Genomic DNA, 18,129 nt, shown 5'->3' with positions numbered 1-18,129 from the left:
CTCTGCTTTTTAATATTCTGTCTAGATTTGTCATAGCTTTTGTCATAGGAGCAAGTGTCTTTAATTTCATGACAGCATTCACCATCTGCAGTGATTTTGGAGCCCCCAAAAATAAAGTCTGTCACTGATTCCATCATTTCCCTATCTATTTTCCATGAAGTGATGGGACTGGATGCCATGATCTTAGTTTTTTTATAGAACTGTGATATAGAAAATGAAAATAATTTTTTAGACAAACAGTATTACCATAAAAAAGAGTTCAGCAGGTCTTGGGAATTAGACCAGTATGCAAAAATTGACTGTGTTCCTATTAACCAAAAATTTTTTTTTAATGTAGTTTAAAAATATAAAATAACAACAAAAACAGGTATCAAGAAATAAATCTCACAAAAGTTGTACAAGATCCTTATGGAAAAAATTATAAAAGTCAAAAGATTTTGAAAGAGACTTAGAAAAAGAGACATAGCATGTTCAGAGATGGGAAAACAGTATTTTAAAGGTATTAGCTCGGCGTGGGCTGTGGCCGTGGGAAGTGAATGGTTTTACCCAGAGGGCCCTGCGCGGCCCTTCTGCGCTGGCACCGGCGCTGCTCCCTTCTCCCCGGCCGTGGCCTTCACGTTCGCGGCCTTCTGCTATATGCTGGCGCTGCTGCTCACCGCCGCGCTCATCTTCGCCGTTTGGCACATTATAGCATTTGATGAGCTGAAGACTGATTACAAGAATCCTATAGACCGGTGTAACACCCTGAATCCTCTTGTCCTTCCAGAGTGCCTCATCCATGCTTTCTTCTGTGTCATGATTCTTTGTGCAGCAGAGTGGCTTACACTGGGTCTCAATATGCCCCTCTTGGCATGTCATATTTGGAGGTACATGAGTAGACCAGTGATGAGTGGACCAGGACTCTATGATCCTACAACGATCATGAATGCAGATATTCTAGCATATTGTCAGAAAGAAGAATGGTGCAAATTAGCTTTTTATCTTCTAGCATTTTTTTACTACCTATATGGCATGATCTATGTTTTGGTGAGCTCTTAGAACAACGCTTAGAAGAATTGGTCCAGTTAAGTGCATGCAAAAAGCCACCAATGAAGGGATTCTATCCAGTAAGATCCTGTTCCCAAGAGTAGCCTATGGAATCTGATCAGTTACTTTAAAAATGACTCCTTATTTTTTAAATGTTTCCACATTTTTTGCTTGTGGAAAGACAGTTTTCATATGTTATAGTCAGATAAAGAATTTAAATGGAATTATGTATAAATTAATATAAAATGATACCTCTGGTGTTGACAGATTTGAACTTGCACTCCTTAAGGAACAACCATAATCCCTTGAATGATTGCATTAATTACTGACTGTCCTTAGTCCATTGGAAGCTTTCGTTTATAGGAACTTGTAGGGCTCATTTTGGTTTTATTGAAATGCCATTTAATTATAAATTAACTGTAGATATCAGGTGCTTCTGATGAACTGAAAATATGTATCTGACCTGTGGGAAACTTCATGGGTTTCCTTATCTATCATGTAGGTGATTATATATGGATGCATTAAGAAACCAAGAGTGGGATATTTTTCCGCTTGGACTTGAAATACTACCCCTGTATTTTGCATGAATGAGAGATTTCCCCATATTTCCACCAGAGTAATATACTTGCTTTAATTCTTAAGCATAAGTGAACATGATACAAAAATATATGCTGACTTACTTGTGAAGAAGGCATTTAAAGCTATTTTAAATATGTTTTAATTTGTGAGACTTATTAAGAAATTGGTTACTAAATGTTCTAATCTGGTGGTAAAGGTATTCTTAAGAATTTGCAAGTACTTTAGATTTTCAAAACCGAATGAGAGAGAACATTGTATAACCATCCTGCTGTTCCTTTAGTGCAATACAATAAAACTCTGAAATTAAGAAAAAAAATAAAGGTATTAGTTCTCATACTAATGTCATTCCAACTAATATCCCAACATTTCTTCTGTGTGTGTATAACTTGAGATGTAGATTCTACAGCTCCCTGAAAGAGAAAGAAGCCTAAGCAATGTAATTTCTGAAAAGCAGAAAGTAGATGAACTTGCCCTATAAGATATTAAGGCTTCTCATAAAGCCATGATAACTAAAATGGTGTAATACTGGCCCAAGGATATAGAAATAGACCAGTAGAATATAATGTATACAAATCAAAAGAATGAAAGTTATTTACATATGAAAACATATGTGGCAAGGTTGGTATTACAAAGCAAATGGGGAAGTTTGAGCTATTCAACAAATGGTTGTTGGGCAACAGTCTTTATATAGAAAATACTGAAATTTTATTCCCACCTCATGTGTCCTCAGTTGTAGTCATGTCCTACTCTTTGCCACCCCATGGACTATAGCCCTCCCTCCAGGCTCCTCTGTCCATAGGATTCTCCAGGCAAGAATACTGGAGTGGGTTGCCATACCCTCCTCCAGGGAATCTTCCTGACCCAGGGATTGAACCCGCATCTCCTGCATCTCCTTCATTGCAGGCAGATTCTTTACCCACTGAGCCACCTGAGAAGCCCTCCTACCTCATACTTTATGCAAAAATAAAATGCCACCTGTTTTAATGATCCATGTTTAAGAAGCAGAATTAAAATTTTTTGGGAGACAGTGTAAGAATATCTTTGTAACCTGGGGAAAGTCACTTGGGAAGCTCTAAATAAGACACAGAAAGCATAAATCACAAAGGGCAAGACAGATACATTTGCCCACATGGAAGTTAAAGACTTCTGTCCTGATAAATGGATAAAGAGATGTGGTACATATATACAATGGAATACTACTCAGTCATTAAAAAGAATGGAATAATCCCATTTGTAGCAACATGGGTGCAACTAGAAATTATCATACTTCGTAAGTCAGAAAGAGAAACACAAATACCCTATGATACCACTTATATGTGGAATCTAAAATATGACACAGATGAACCTATCTATGAAATAGAAACAGAATCACAGATATAGAGAACAGACTGGTGGTTGCCAATGGGGAAGAGGTGGTTGGGGGAAGGTTGGAGTGGAGGTTGGGGTTAGCAGATGTAAGTTTTTACACATAGGATAGATAAATAACAAGGTCCTACTGTATAGCACAGAGAATCATATTCTATATCCTATGATAAACCACAATGGAAAAGAATATAAAAAAGGGTATGCATATATATATGTATAACTGAATCACTTTGCTGTACAACAGAGATTAGCACAACATTGTAAATCAACTATACTTCAATTAAAAAAAATAGTAAAAAAAATGACTTCTGTCCTAAAAAAGATACTATACACAAAGCTAAAATCAAGCCACATATTGGGAGAACATATTTAAACTTTATGGAGAGGGAGGTGGTGGGGGGCTCAGGATGGGGAACAGATGTACATCCATGGCTGATTCATGTCAATGTATGGCAAAAACCACTACAATATTATAAAGTAATTAGCCTCCAATTAAAATGAATAAATTTAAAAAAATAAAATAAACTTTATACAACTGCCTAAGTATTAGGATGAAGAATTATATACTCATTCTTTATTCTAATAGTTCTAAAATCATTGTTTTATATATTAATATATTACAAATTATTAAAAAGATAAGCAACCAATTAGCAAGATGGTCAAAGGATATCAACAAACAATTTACTGAAGAAATTCTAATGGCAAATAAACATAAAAATGGCTCATTGTCATCCAAAATGCAAATTTAGACAATATTTTCTTTCCCCTGTCAGATTGTTAAAAATTATAATCTCATAATCCCAAGTACTGGAAAGATACAGAACTTTTCATACAGTACTGATGGAAGTATAAATTGGCACAATCTTTGGAAAGCAATTTTAAATTATTTGCTTAATTCAAGGGTGCATATATTTTAAGATCCAGAAATTCAATTTCTATATATATATATTCTAGACTGATCGGAGAAGGCAATGGCAACCCACTCCAAAACTCTTGCCTGGAAAATCCCATGGATGGAGGAGCCTGGTAGGCTGCGGTCCATGGGGTCGCTAAGAGTCGGAGTCGGACACAACTGAGCAACTTCACTTTCACTTTTCACTTTCATGCATTGGAGAAGGAAATGGCAACCCACTCCAGTGTTCTTGCCTGGAGAATCCCAGGGACGGGGGAGCCTGGTGGGCTGCCGTCTATGGGGTCGCACAGAGTCGGACACGACTGAAGTGACTTAGCAGCAGCAGCAGCATTCTAGACTGATGGTTTAAAATAGGATCAAGCATCCCAAGGGGTTCAGGTGACAATTGGAAAGCAGGAAAATAATATTAGAACCTCTATTTGTTTCAATCTAAAAAACAAGAAGGAAATGAAAATATTTAAATTTTAACATATGGATATGTTAAACCCTAGGTGTGGTGAAAAATACTTAAATCATGAAAGTTAAGGTATTTTGAGGGTAGAGTGGAAATTCCACAGTGATGAAGAGGTGGCCACTGCATACTCCTTTATCCATTCTCTTATAGTGTATTGCAACAGATTTACATACATCTGGGTAAGTGAATGTATGGGTAATATTATTTAGGTTTAACTAAGCTAAAGAATAGACATGTGGCTTAATTATATTGATACTAATAAGACAAACCTAAACAAGAAAATGACAAAGAGGATATATCTCTGCTTCTAGTTTGAATATTCCACCTTCCATATTTAGAGACTTTAAAGTCATTTGTAATCACATCTGACTTTTAATCACATTGCTATAATTAAAATACATTATTAAAATTTTTTCTTAATCAGAGTTTTATTTTCTTAAGAAAACAAACCATTTAATTTTATTTCATCTTTGTCTCATTCTTTAAATGTCTACTTTTCTGTATATGTTTTATATAAAGTATAGGATAATACATATAATTTATATATATTTAAATGCATTCTCAACAATACTTTATAAATAAATGTGCATGATCAAAAAATTCTGTAGACTGCTGTCTTAGAAACATTTTCCAAGTGTGTACCAAAAGACATGTACAAGGGTATTCAATGCAGTGTTGTTCCATAATAAAGAAGTTGGAACCTACATTAATATTGATAAAAGGGGAAAGGACAAGAACACTGTATTTCTTAAAACAGTAATGAGATGCTGTCAGAAGCTAAATTGATAAGTTAGAGCTAAGTGTATAAAAATGAATACATTTCAAAAAGTAATAATGTTGAACTGAAAACAGATTGCAGAAGGATAGGCTCATTAGAATGTCATACATGACAAAGTTTAAAAACACAAACCAACTATAGATACATATTATAGCAAAAGAATCAAAACATTCATACAAATGATTCATATCGAATTCATAATAGTGTTTCTTTTAGTGAGGGAGTGGAATGAGCTTGGGAAAGATTCAGAGGTGACTTTAATTACATTCATAATTTTATTTCTTTGAAAACCAAAGGCCCACCCATATCCAATATGGCAAAATGTGAAGGCCATATAAGGCTGGCTGATGATTACAAGGGTATTAGATATATTATTCACAGAAATCTTTCACATACTTGAAATAAGTGTTGAATGATATGATACTTATTATAGAATTTAATGATTGTGATTTCAAAATGCATTGTAAAAATGTAGACACTATCAGTTATCCACTCTTTGGCTATTAGGCTTTATCCATCTTTTATGAACTTAACATATACTTATATTGCAGTTAGGTTTATAATAATATGTCTCCTGCAATAGATTAAACTTTGAAAAGTATCTTATTCATTTTTTTAATCCCTGAAGACAACAAGCATAATACCCTCTACATAATAGGCCCCCAAAGAATGTTTATTAATGAATGAATCTAAATGGCTTGAACAGTTTTATCTGAACTCTTTTGTTAAAATTCTCATAAAGTACAACTGAATCCTAGATAATGATTTTCTTTATTAATTCTTCTTTGTAGATTATATAAACTGATGTGACCTCATCTTTTTACTGCTATAAAAATAATGTAGAGGGTTGCCCCTGGAGAAGGAAATGGGAACCCACTCCAGTATTCTTGCTTGGAAAAATCCTATGGACAGAGGAGCCTGGTGGGCTACAGTCCGTAGGGTCGCAAAGAGTCAGACATGACTTAGCAACTGAATGTGTACATACAGGTTTCTGTTAACAAACTGCCCTTGTTTACTAGGGTGGCTGTAGCAAAGCTCTACAAACTGGGTGCTTAGAACAACAGGACACGTACTGTCTCAGAGTCCTGGAGAACACAAGTCTGTAAAGTGTCAACATTTTAAGGGGTGGTCCTTCTCTTCCAGCTTCTAGTGGCCCCAGGAAATCCTTGAATTTCCTTAACATGTAGGTATAACACTCCAAAAAAAAAAATGTAGAGAGCTGCTTTAAGTAAGCAGTGTTTAATGTAACTAACATCAAGTGCTTGTTTGCTGGGGTTATGGCCTTCATACTCATTCTTATTATTCTTAGTGCCTAACATAGAGTTTGGTAGACAGTAGGTCTTCAAGAGATATTTGTCAAATTAATCAATAAATAAAAGGTGCAGGGACGGCACAGATGAGAGAGGGATAGACTCAGCCTAGGAAATGGATGAGGAGATGATTCTTGAGTTGGGTTTTGATGGATGAGTAGAAGTTTTCCAAAGCAAGGAAAAAGGTGTGAAATAATGCAACATGTATTTGGGAGAACTAGAAGTAGTCTGATAATTTTTGAGATTTATAAACTATATAAATTTATATATATATAGATTTATATATTTATAGGTTTATATTTAAATATTTATATTTATATAGATTTACATAGACTATGACCCCTGGGTGATGTGACTGGCCATATAGTCAGAAGAAAGCTCATTAAGTTAGGGAGGTTGAACTCTACCTCGCTTGGACAAAAGTGCACTACTTGAGGGTTTTAAGAAGGCTATAAGTAGGGACTTCCCTGGTGGTCCAGTCGTTAAGAATCCACCTTCTAATGCAGCGGTCATGGGTTTGATCCCTGGTTGGGGAGCTAAGATCCCACAGGCTGTAGGACAACTGAGCCCATGGGACTCAACTAGAGAGACCCCCCTGTGCTGCAATAAAAGATCCCGCATGCTGCAACTAAGACCCATCACAGCCAAAAATAAATAATAATAATTTAAAAAGAAGGCTATAGGTAATGCTCACTACTTGCATTTTAAAAGAATACTCTAGTGTCACTGTGGAGGATGAATGGAGCAGAGCAGAACCAAAAATAGGGAGAACAATTAAATCTGGGAGTTACCGTAGTCAGACAAGAGGTAACTGACCTCTGAGTGAGACAGTGAACAGCACTGGAATGGGCAGAGGGTGGGTGTAAAAGAGGTTTAGCCATTCTGTGGGACACTATACAGCAACGATAAGGAAGAAAACATTAACATGCAACAACATGAATATCAAAAACACTAAGTAAAAGAATCAGACACAAAATACTATACACTAAAAAAAAAAAAAATCCTATACACTGTATGAGTGTATTTATAAGACATTCCAGAAAAGACAACACTATCATGACAGAAAGCAGAGGAGTGGTTGGTTGGGGTCAGGGGTGGGGGAAGAGTCAACTACAGAGGAGGCCGGATTTGAGGATGGAAGAGCTAGTCTACAACTTGACTGTGGTCACACAATTGTTCACAATTATCGCAGTTCATCACACTCCACACTTAAGAGTGCGTGAATATTATATGTGAATAATACCTTGTATATTGTTTTGAAAGGTGAAAAGAATGAGGCTTATAATAAAAAAGATTTAGGAGGTTGAACCAACAGAACTTGGTGAGTAAAAAGTATGTATATACTTTGCTTTATGTGGTGTCTGTGTTTCTAGAAAAGATCTGTAAAAATAAAATTTTAAATGCTCACTGCAGGGAATTCTGTGGTGGTCTAGTGGTTAGGACTCTGTGCTTCATTGCAGGGGGCACAGCTTTGATCCCTGGTCGGGGGAACTAAGATCCCACAAGCCGTGAAGCGTGGGAACTATTCAAACCTTAGTGACTGTTTTAAAACTATTCTCTAATAGACAATTTCAGACATATAACACAAGTTGACAGGATGGTATAATGAATCCCTATATACTCAACATCCAGATTCAACCATTGTTAATTTATGGCCAATTTTTGTTTAATTTATACCCCATTCTACTCCCCACTCCTGAACTATTTTGAAGCAAATCTTAGATGTTACATAATTTCATTTGTATATAATTTAGTATATATCTCTGATAAGTAATGACTCTTCAAAAACATACCCACAATGCCATTATCACACCTAAAAATTGGTAATATTTCTTAATCTCATCAATATCCAGCCAGAGTTCAAATATCTGTTTCACAAAACTGTAAATGTTCATTTTTACAGTTTATTTGAATCAAAATCCAATAATTGCAACTGATATCTTTTCTAAGTCCTTTTTTTGTTAAGTTCCCTCTCCTTTTCCTCTTGGAACTTATTTGTTGACTAACCTGTGTGTTTCTTAATGTTGGAAATCCTTCTGTTACATGAATAGCCACCTTCTCCTTTCATAGGCTTGAAATTTTGGGTTGTTTCAGAATTATTCTTTTATGATTTTAGTTGGACTGCAATAATCTTTGATAAAGAGATAGTCTGGTGATACAGCATCATCTCACCAAGTGTCCCAGTATGTTTTTGCTTTGGGTAGTTTGTCTCAAGAGCAGGGATCATATGGCTGAGAGCATTGTTTGGGTATCAAGACAGCTGTGGAACACTCACAGTTGTTTGCGGATCATCCGTTCTACCAGTGAAGATATTCAATCTGTCTTCGCTTTCCAAAATTTTATCGATATTTTGGGTCATAACATTTTTTACATCAGTTACTTGACTCTTCAGTGTGGATATCGAGCTGTCAACTTGATTTGTATTGTATTTCATCTATAGAGAAACAAGTGAAATCTATTGTAATACATTGTACAAATCAGAGCAAAGATGTCAGAGGGACATCTCACTGGTTTTTCAGAATCAATTGAGCCTCAAATTGTCCTACCTTAAACTTGCAGGAAAAAAAAGGGGGAATGGTGAGAGAGGGAATATATCAATGTATTCAATCAGCAATGTTCAGAAGTGTTTTTTAAATTTATATTACTTATTTGTATAGACTTCTTAAAAGAGCAGTTTAGGCTTCCCTGGTGTCTCAGGCTGTAGAGAATCTGCCTGCAATGCGGGAGACCTGGGTTCGATCCTTGGGTTGGGAAGATTCCCTGCAGAAGGGACTGGCTACCCACTCCAGTATTCTGACTTGGAGAATTCCATGGACAGAAGAGCCTGGCAGGCTACAGTCCATAGGGTCACAAAGAGTCGGATGTGGCTGAGCAACTTTCACTTCACTTTTTAGGTTGACAGTAAAACTGAGTGGAAATGACAGAGTTCCTGAATATTCCTCACCGCCCCCCGCCACACAGCCTCCCTCACTATCAACATCCTGCTCCTGAGTGGTCCATTTGTCACAACGGATGACCCTACAGTGATGCAATCATTATCATCCAAAGCCCATAGTTTACCTTAGGATTCACTGTTAATAGTGTACATTCGGTGGATTTGGACAAATGTCTAATGACATGTATTTGTCACTACAGAATCATACAGAACAGTTTCATAATGGCCCTTAAAATCCTCTGTGCTCCACCTATCCATGCTTCCCTTCTCCCTAAGCCTAGCAACAGCTGGTGTTTTTTTTTACTGCCGCCATAGTTTTGCTTTCTCTGGAGTACCATATAGAGTCATACAGTATGGAGCCTTTCCAGATTGGCTTCCTTCACTTAGTAACATGTATTTAAGGTTCCTTCATGTCTTTTCATGGTTTAATAGCTCATTTCTTTATATCACTAACAGTCCATTGTTTGAATATACTGTAGTTTATTTATCCATTCACCTACGGAAAGACATCTTGATTGCTGCCATGTTTCTGCAATTATGAATAACACTTCTGTAATATCCATAGACAGGTTCTTGTGTAGATATGATTTTTAACTCCTTTGGGTAAATGCTGAGAAACACAATTGCTGGGTCATAAGGTAAAAGGATGTTAGTTGTATAAGAAAGTGCCAAATTGTCTACCAAAGTGACTGTACCATTTTGCATTCCCACCAGCAGTAAATAAGAGTTCCTCCTGCTCCACATTGCCAGCATCTGGTATTGTCAGTGTTTTGATTTTTAGCCGTTCTAATAGGTAAGTTAGGGGTATTTCATTGTTGCTATAATTTGCAATTCCTTAATACATATGATATCGGGCCTTTTCATACGCTTATTTGTCATCTGCATGTCTTCTTTGGTGAGACATCTATTCAAATATTTGGCCCACTTCTATTTTTTTATTTTTATTTTTAAAATAAATTTATTCATTTTAATTGGAGGCTAATTACTTTACAATATTGTAGTGGTTTTGCCATACATTGCCATGAATCAACCATGGGTGTACATGCGTTCCCCATCCTGAACCTCCCTCCCACCTCCCTCCCCATCCCATCCCTCTGGGTCCACTTTTAAAACTGGACTGTTTATTTTCTTTTTGTTGAGTTTTAAGAGTTCTTTGTATATTTTGGATTACAGTCCTTTAACAGATTTGTCTTTTGCAAATATTTTCTTTCAGACTGGGGCTTGTCTTCTCTTTCTCATGACAGTTGTTTGATCCAGTTTGACAGTCTCTGTCTTTAATTGGTGTATTTACACCATTAACTTTTAAAGTGATTATTGACATATCTGGATTAATAGCTACCATATTTGTTACTGCTTCCTATACATTGCTCTTGTTCTCCGTTCCTATTTTTGTCATCCACTCTATCCATATTAAAAATATATCTATATCTAATATAAAAAAACATATCTATATCTGGATAGAACTGTAATTTAAAGAGATACCTGCACCCAATGTTCACTGCAGCATTATTTATAATAGCCAAGATATGGAAGCAACCCAAATGTCCATCAATGGATGAATGGATAAAGATATGATGCATACATATATGATGCATATATATATATATATATATAATATAATTGAATATTACTCAGCCATAAAAAAATGAAATAATGCCATTTGCAGCAACATGCATAAAACTAGAGATTATCACACTAAGTGAAGTAACCAAAGACAAATACCATATGATATCACTTAAATGTGGAGTCTAAGAAAAAAGATACAAATGAACATATTTACAAAACAGAAATTGAAAACAAATTTATGATTACTAAATGGGGATGTAGGGGCAGGGATAAATTAGGAGTTTGGGATTAACATATACACACTACTATATATAAAAATAGATAACCAACAAAGACCTAGTATACAGCACAGGGAACTATAGTCAGCAATATTTCACTATACTCAAAGTACTCAATACTTTGTAGTAACTTATAAGGGACAAGAATCTGAAAGAGAATACATGTGTATAACTGAATCACTGTGTTGTATACCTGAAACTAACATAACATTGTAAATCAACTGTATTTAAGTTAAAAAATGGATCTTCAAGATATAGTATATTTAAAAAACAAGCTGAAGCTGTAGTAGAGTATTAAATAATAACTTATTAAGCACTTTGTGTGTGTCAGGTACTGTTTCAAGCACTTCACTTCATTTATTAGCTCATTTAGTTCCCAAACCTTTATATAAAGTAGTAATCTTATCATCTTTTATTTTCTAAATAAGAAAACCCAGACTGAGAGAAGTAAGTATGTTGCCCAGTGTTACACGGTCATCAACTCAATGGACATGAGTTTGAGCAGACTCTGGGAGACAGTGAAGGACAGGGAAGCCTGGTGTGCTGCAGTCCCTGTGGTTGCAAAGAGCTGGACGTGACTTAGCGACTGAACGACAACACAGCTAGAAGTAAAACTAGCATTTAGATCAAGAAGCTCTAGAGATTAAACCTTTACCTGTTGAATTAATGATCCCGGTTTTGTGAATTTACATATATATATATACATATATATATTATACATATATATATATGTATATAAAATTGGAAGGTTCACCCCAAACTATTGAGTGCTCACCTCAATAGGGTCTGTTTGACAGTGTAAGAAATACTTACATTTCACTTTATATACCTTTGTATTATCTCACCTTATTACTGAGCATTATTTTTTAAATAAAAATGATATTAAAATCCCCTACTCTTTGGCAAGTGATCACATTCACCTTAAACAGAACTCTCATCTTGGTCACTGGACCATGCAACTTACGACTGACATTCTGTGAGGAGCTCACCAGTTGGATTTAGAAAAGAGGGAGTTGCTAGTTGAACTGTGTCCCCCTAAGAGCATGCTTTCAAGTCCTGATTCTGGATACCTATGAATGTGACCTTGTTTGGAAATAAGGTTTTGGTGGCTTATGTTAAGAAAAGTTAGGTAGATGACTCTATGGCTCACAGGTTAAAAATTTTTATTAAGACACAGTCAAGTTAAGATAAATGGTGAAAAATAAAAAGATAAATGGTGAATCTTTTATTTTCTTTTTATTCCTTTCCCCTTTTTCTTTCCTTTTAAAAATGTTTAATCTTTTTAAACTAAGGGACTCATCTAAATTTTAAGATAATGTATTCATAGTCCATTCAATGGCATTTGGTACACACACACAGACATAAACACATATATATATATATACACACACACATATATATATTTATACACACACACATATATATAAATATTTAAAACTCCCTCAAAACTACTTTTTTTCCTGTGTGCATTTTGTTAATTATAGCATTAAAAAGTCAACAACTTTCATAAAAATTTTTTACAGATTTAAAGCTCATTGGGTTAGTTTATAAATGTTAAACAGAAATTTCTTTGATGTCAGTTGTGTTAACTGCTTAACATGTGCATATTTTCGCAGGGTAACTGGTTTTCAGGGAGCATGTTAATAATAGATTTTGGCTGTGATGAATACTGCAGAATTCTCCATAGAAAAGTATGTAAATTTGATATATCTATCCTTCATTATTTTTTCAGGCATTGTGGTGGACACACGCTATGGGGACCCCCACTGAATCATGTCTTTGTAACATCCCCTCCCTTCAGTGTGATTTGCCCTTACTGAATGGAAGAAAAGGTGACGGATGTCACTCCTGTGATTATCATATTATGTCACATTCAGCAGACTGCAATGAGAGATTCCTCTGCTGGCCTTGAAGCAAGCATGTGTGCTGAGGATGCCCTGGTGATAAAGAACTGCTGTCAGCCTTAGGACCGAGGGTGTCCTCCAGCCAACAGCCAGCAAAAAGCTGCAGCCCTCACGCAGTTCTTAGGAAATCAATTCTGCAGCAACCTGAATGAGGCTGGAGGCAGATTCTTCCCCGGCGCTAACAGATGAGAACACAGCTGGGCTGACAGACTGACTGAAGCCTGGTGAGACCCTAAGCAGAAAGTCCCAGTTAAACCATTCCTGACCCACAGAAACAGTGAGGTAATACATGTGTGCTGTTTTGGGCTGCTAACTTGTGGTGATTTGTTACACATGAACAGAAAACGAATGCAGGCATACTTAAAACATTTTATTATGAGGAATTCCCTGGTGGTCCAGTGATTCCCTGGTGGTCTGAGCTTCCACTGCAGGAGGCAAGGGTTTGATCCCTGGTTGGGGAACTAAGATCCCACAAGCTGCAAGGTGTGGCCAATTTTTTTTTTTTTTAATTATGGAAAAGTTCAAACATATACAGAAAGAGTGTACCCACTGTTTAGTGTACTCATCACCTAGTTTCAGCAGTTATCAACACATGGCCAATCTTATTTCTATCTGTGTTACTATTGATTCCCTGGTGGTATTTCCTGGTGGCTCAGACGGTAAAGCGTCTGCCTGCAGTGTGGGAGACCCGGGTTTGATCCTTAGGTAGGAAGATCCCCTGGAGAAGGAAATAGCAACCCATTCCAGTATTGTTGCCTAGAAAATTCCATGGATGAAGGAGCCTGGTGGGCTGTAGTCCATGGGGTCGCAAAGAGTCAGACATGACTGAGCAACTTCACTTTCTTTACTACTGATTGAAAAGTCAAAGTGTTAGTTGCTTAGTTGCATCTGAGCAACTCTTTGCGACCCCATGGACTGCAGCCCGCCGGGCTCCTCTGCTGGGATTCTCCAGGCAAGAAGACTGAAGTGGGTAGCCATTTCCTTCTCCAAGGGATCTTGTCAACTCAGGGATCAAACCCAGATTTCCCCACACTACAGGCAGGCTCTTTACTGTCTGAGACACCAGGGAAGCCCCTACTTCTGATTACCCCTTCCCCAAATGTATTATTTTAAAGGAAATCCTAGGCAGTCTATTATTTTAATCTGTAAATGCTTGAGTTTGTATCTCTAAAAGCTATGGCCTTGTTTTTTCTTAAAAACAAAACCATGGGGCTTCCTTGGTGGTCCAGTGGTTAGGAGTCTGCCTGCCAATTCAGGGGCAGTCCTTGGTCCAGGAAGAATCCCACATGCCACACTGCAGCTAAGCCCCTGTGCCACAGCTACTGAGCCCACGCTCGAGGGCCCGTGAGCTGGAATTACTGAGCCTCGTGTTGCAATGACTGAAGTTCGTGTGCGCTAGAGCCCATGCTCCGCAACAAGAGAAGCCACTGCAATTAGTCCGTGCAGCACAAGGAAGAGTAGCCCCTGCACACGGCTACGAGAAAGCCCTTGTGCAGCAACGAGGACCCTGCACAGCCAAAAATAAATAAATACAACTTTTAAAAAAGAATAAAATATTGCCGCTTGCAGCAGCATGAATGGACTTGGAGTGCAATATGCTAAGTGAAATAAGCCAGCTAGAGAAAGAGAAATCCTATATGATATCACTTACATGTGGAATTTAAAAAATACAGCAAACTAGTGCATATAGCAAAGAAGAGGCAGACTAACAGATATAAGGCAGCAACTAGTGGCTCCCAGTGGGGACAGATAGGAAAGGCAGGAGGGGGAGGTAGGTGTAGGAAATTAAAAGGTATAAATTATTAAGTATAAAATAAGCTACAAGGATGTATTGTACAACATAGGAAATACAGCCAATATTTTATAATAACTATAAATGAAGGATATAACCTTTAAAAATTGTGAATCACTATCTTGTATCACAGTAATTTATACAATAATGTACAACAACCATACTTCAAGAAAAGAAAAAAATTTATAAAATGTACGATTTTAACCATTTTAACTGTATGGTTCAGGGCAGTAAGTATATTCAGATTGCTGTACAACTGTCACCACCATCTATCTCCAGGATTTTTTTTTATTTTCCTAAACTGAAACTCTGTATCCATTAAACACAATTCTTCCTGCTCCCTTCCACCCAGGCTCTGGCAACCAACCTTCTACTTTCTGTCTCTAAATCTGACTACTCTATGTACCTTATGTAAGCTGAATCACACATCATTTGTCTTCTTGTCACTGTTTTATTTCACTTATTAGGGACTACTTTTTCTTTTTTTTTAATATTTGGCTGTGCCGTGTGGTATGTGATATTTTAGGTCCCAGACCAGGGATCGAACCCACACCTCTGCAGTGGACGTGTGGAATCTTAATCAATGGACTGCCAGGGAAGTCCCAGGACTCCTTTTAAAACAAATTTTACTGAAGTATAGTTAATTTACAATGTTAATTTCTGCTGAGGGCCTACTTTTAAAATATTTAATAACTTTATATTTATGTAAAATATGTACAGAATGATGGTGTAAATATTTTACAATTTTTATTTTTTTATTTTTATTTTTTAATATTTTACAATTTTTAAAACTGCGTAAAATGTTTATGTGGTTCCAAGTCAAATTTGCAAGACAGGTTTCATTCACAGAGGTCTAGTTTCTATTCTCATCCCCATCCCTACACAGGTATGTTTTCAGTTTATCCTTCCCTTGTCTCTCCATCCTCCCCTTTTTCACTATAAGCAACACATATATTTGTATTTATTCCTCTTTCTTAAAATGGTTGTATATAAGAGATAGTAGGTAAATAATAGTATGCCATATATATTTTCTCTGTCTTGCTTTATTCACTTACCAATATATCATGGATCTCTTTCCTTACCATTATAGGTAAGGTATACCATCTTTCCTTACCATTATCTTTCCTTACCATTTATATAAAGATAAAAGTTCTTAGTTCTCATTCATCTTAACAGCTCTTAAATTGATAATTCCTAACTGATTTGTCAAAAGTGATACTGACAAGGTTTTTTTTTTTTTTTTGGCCACGCCGCATGGCTTGGAGAATCATAGCTCTCTGATCAGGGATTGAATCTGGGCCCCCTGCAGTGGAGGCTGGAGTCCCACCCAGTGGACCACCGGGGAAGTCCCCCTGACAATGTTTAGGAATACAGTTGGAGGTTACATACCATATACTCTCCTAATACTTGTTGAAAATCTGCAGCAACTGCATTTGAAGGAGAAAAATATTCTTGTGACATCAAAGGATTTTTCAGAAAAGTCTCACTAACCTGGAGAAATCAATGGAAATATTTAAACTATATAGATAATTTCAACCAGAAAATTACAAAACAAGTGTTAATTTGAAGCCAAGTCTGGTAGAAACTTGCAATAAGAGAAGACAGAACAGTTCTAGGTTTTTGGTGGCAGGGTATGTTTCTATTTTAAAGATGCAGTATAATGAAAACTGCTCATATCTCATATCATGAGACTGCAGGTGTACCTTGATTCTTTGGTGTTGATATTTCTTGGGACTTGAGGGAACCCACAGATGTTACCTCTGGCAGACAAGGAAAGATAGGGGTCTATGATATTCTCTAAATAAGCTTTTCATTTCCCCCTCCTGCCTTACTTTCAAAATCCATTCAATGATAACAAAACAAACCCACCCAAATGTTAACCCTACAGGGTTGTTAAATGACATTTCAAAGCTTCAAGAAGGAATTCTGACAGCTGTTTGTACTTAATGTTGTATCATCCCAGAAGCAGTGGTAAAAATCATGCAGTTGAGCAATTTTGTGTTACCTGGTTTTGAGAAGTTGGTAAAGTTGGGATGTTTTTCCATAATGGCAGAGAGGGGAAAAAAATCCTATTCTGTTAAACTGCTAACAGTGTTTATCATGTAGGTGCTAACAGTTTATGCATAAAGGTAGAGTGAATTACAATATTAGGCCTTCTACTCCTTGATTCTATGTGGTTATGATTTGAGTTGTGTTAAAACAAGTTGGTAAACTAAGCAAATAAAATCTATGCATGATTCATGAATATGACTGGAGAATATCTATTAATAATTATAGTATACTTGACTGATTTTTCCATTAATATTTCTTTGTTAAAATATTTATCCTAAATTATATATTTGTGAATAAAATTGAAGATTAGCATTATCTACTTTTTAAAATAAGAAATAAGCATACTGCCTGGATCATAAAATTACTAGAATAAGGGCTTATCCCTCGTCTGTCTCTGAGACTGCCTTTCACAATCTTATTTTTGTTGTTGTTGCTTAGTTGCTCAGTCATGTCTGACTCTTCTCAACCCCATGGACTGCAGTTATTAAATGCTGGGTAATCATCAGTAACAGATGATAGCTATTAGAGAATGTTAATTACCTTTTAAGAAATTTATAAAATCTTATGTATCTACATAAGTACATACACATAATTACTCTATTTATATTTTATATTTGTTGGTAACTTTTACATAAAACCTTCCCTAAAGGTAGTGAGGGCTCAGTGATAAAAGAACCTATCTGCAGTTTCAGGAGATTCGAGTTTGATTCCTGAGTTGGGAAGATCCCCTGGAGAAGGAAATGGCAACCCACTCCAGTATTCTTGCCTGGAGAATTCCATGGACAAGAGGAGCCTGGTGGGTTACAGCAGATGGGGTTGAAAAAGAGTCAGATACGACTTAGTGACTAAAACAACAAAAAAGGCAGTATGTCTTGATTAAAAAATTTTTAAAAAATTCTTGTAATTGATTCACATTTTCTGCCAGAAGTGTTTTACGTGTGTTTGAAAATTAAATACATATGCTACTGAGAAAGCATACTAAATATTATTGATCCTAAAGCTTAATTTTTTTACTTTGAAAGGACAAAAGAAACATAAAGAGAGATTCTGATAGATCTGGGTTGATTGTCTTTTAGAGTGGGGGGAAGTGTGGAGGCAGGAGATAGGTGAAGGGTGAGGGTGAGAAATCCCTGAAGATCATTAATGGCTCTGCTATATGGACAGATGGCTGATCTGC

General features: G+C 36.4%; 1 protein-coding gene across 1 annotated transcript; it reads left to right on the top strand.

The window, feature by feature from the left end:
• The first annotated feature begins 477 nt into the window (after positions 1 to 477).
• LOC122428153 (protein cornichon homolog 1-like) lies at positions 478 to 7,569 on the top strand. The gene is made up of 3 exons (XM_043447965.1): positions 478 to 1,226; positions 3,032 to 3,037; positions 7,559 to 7,569. The coding sequence occupies exon 1, from the start codon at positions 478 to 480 to the stop codon at positions 1,036 to 1,038; it is 561 nt and encodes a 186-aa protein (XP_043303900.1). The 3' UTR covers positions 1,039 to 1,226; positions 3,032 to 3,037; positions 7,559 to 7,569.
• Positions 7,570 to 18,129: the final 10,560 nt, after the last annotated feature.

The sequence above is a fragment of the Cervus canadensis genome, chromosome 26 (genome assembly GCF_019320065.1).
Source record: "Cervus canadensis isolate Bull #8, Minnesota chromosome 26, ASM1932006v1, whole genome shotgun sequence".
Lineage (NCBI taxonomy): Eukaryota > Metazoa > Chordata > Mammalia > Artiodactyla > Cervidae > Cervus > Cervus canadensis.
Note: the sequence above shows the minus strand (reverse complement) of the source record. Positions and strands in the feature narration are given on the sequence as shown.

What these genes read in the sequence shown, in the direction of transcription:
- LOC122428153 (XM_043447965.1), top strand. Translation starts at nt 478, where the DNA reads ATGGGAAAACAGTATTTTAAAGGTATTAGCTCGGCGTGGGCTGTGGCC.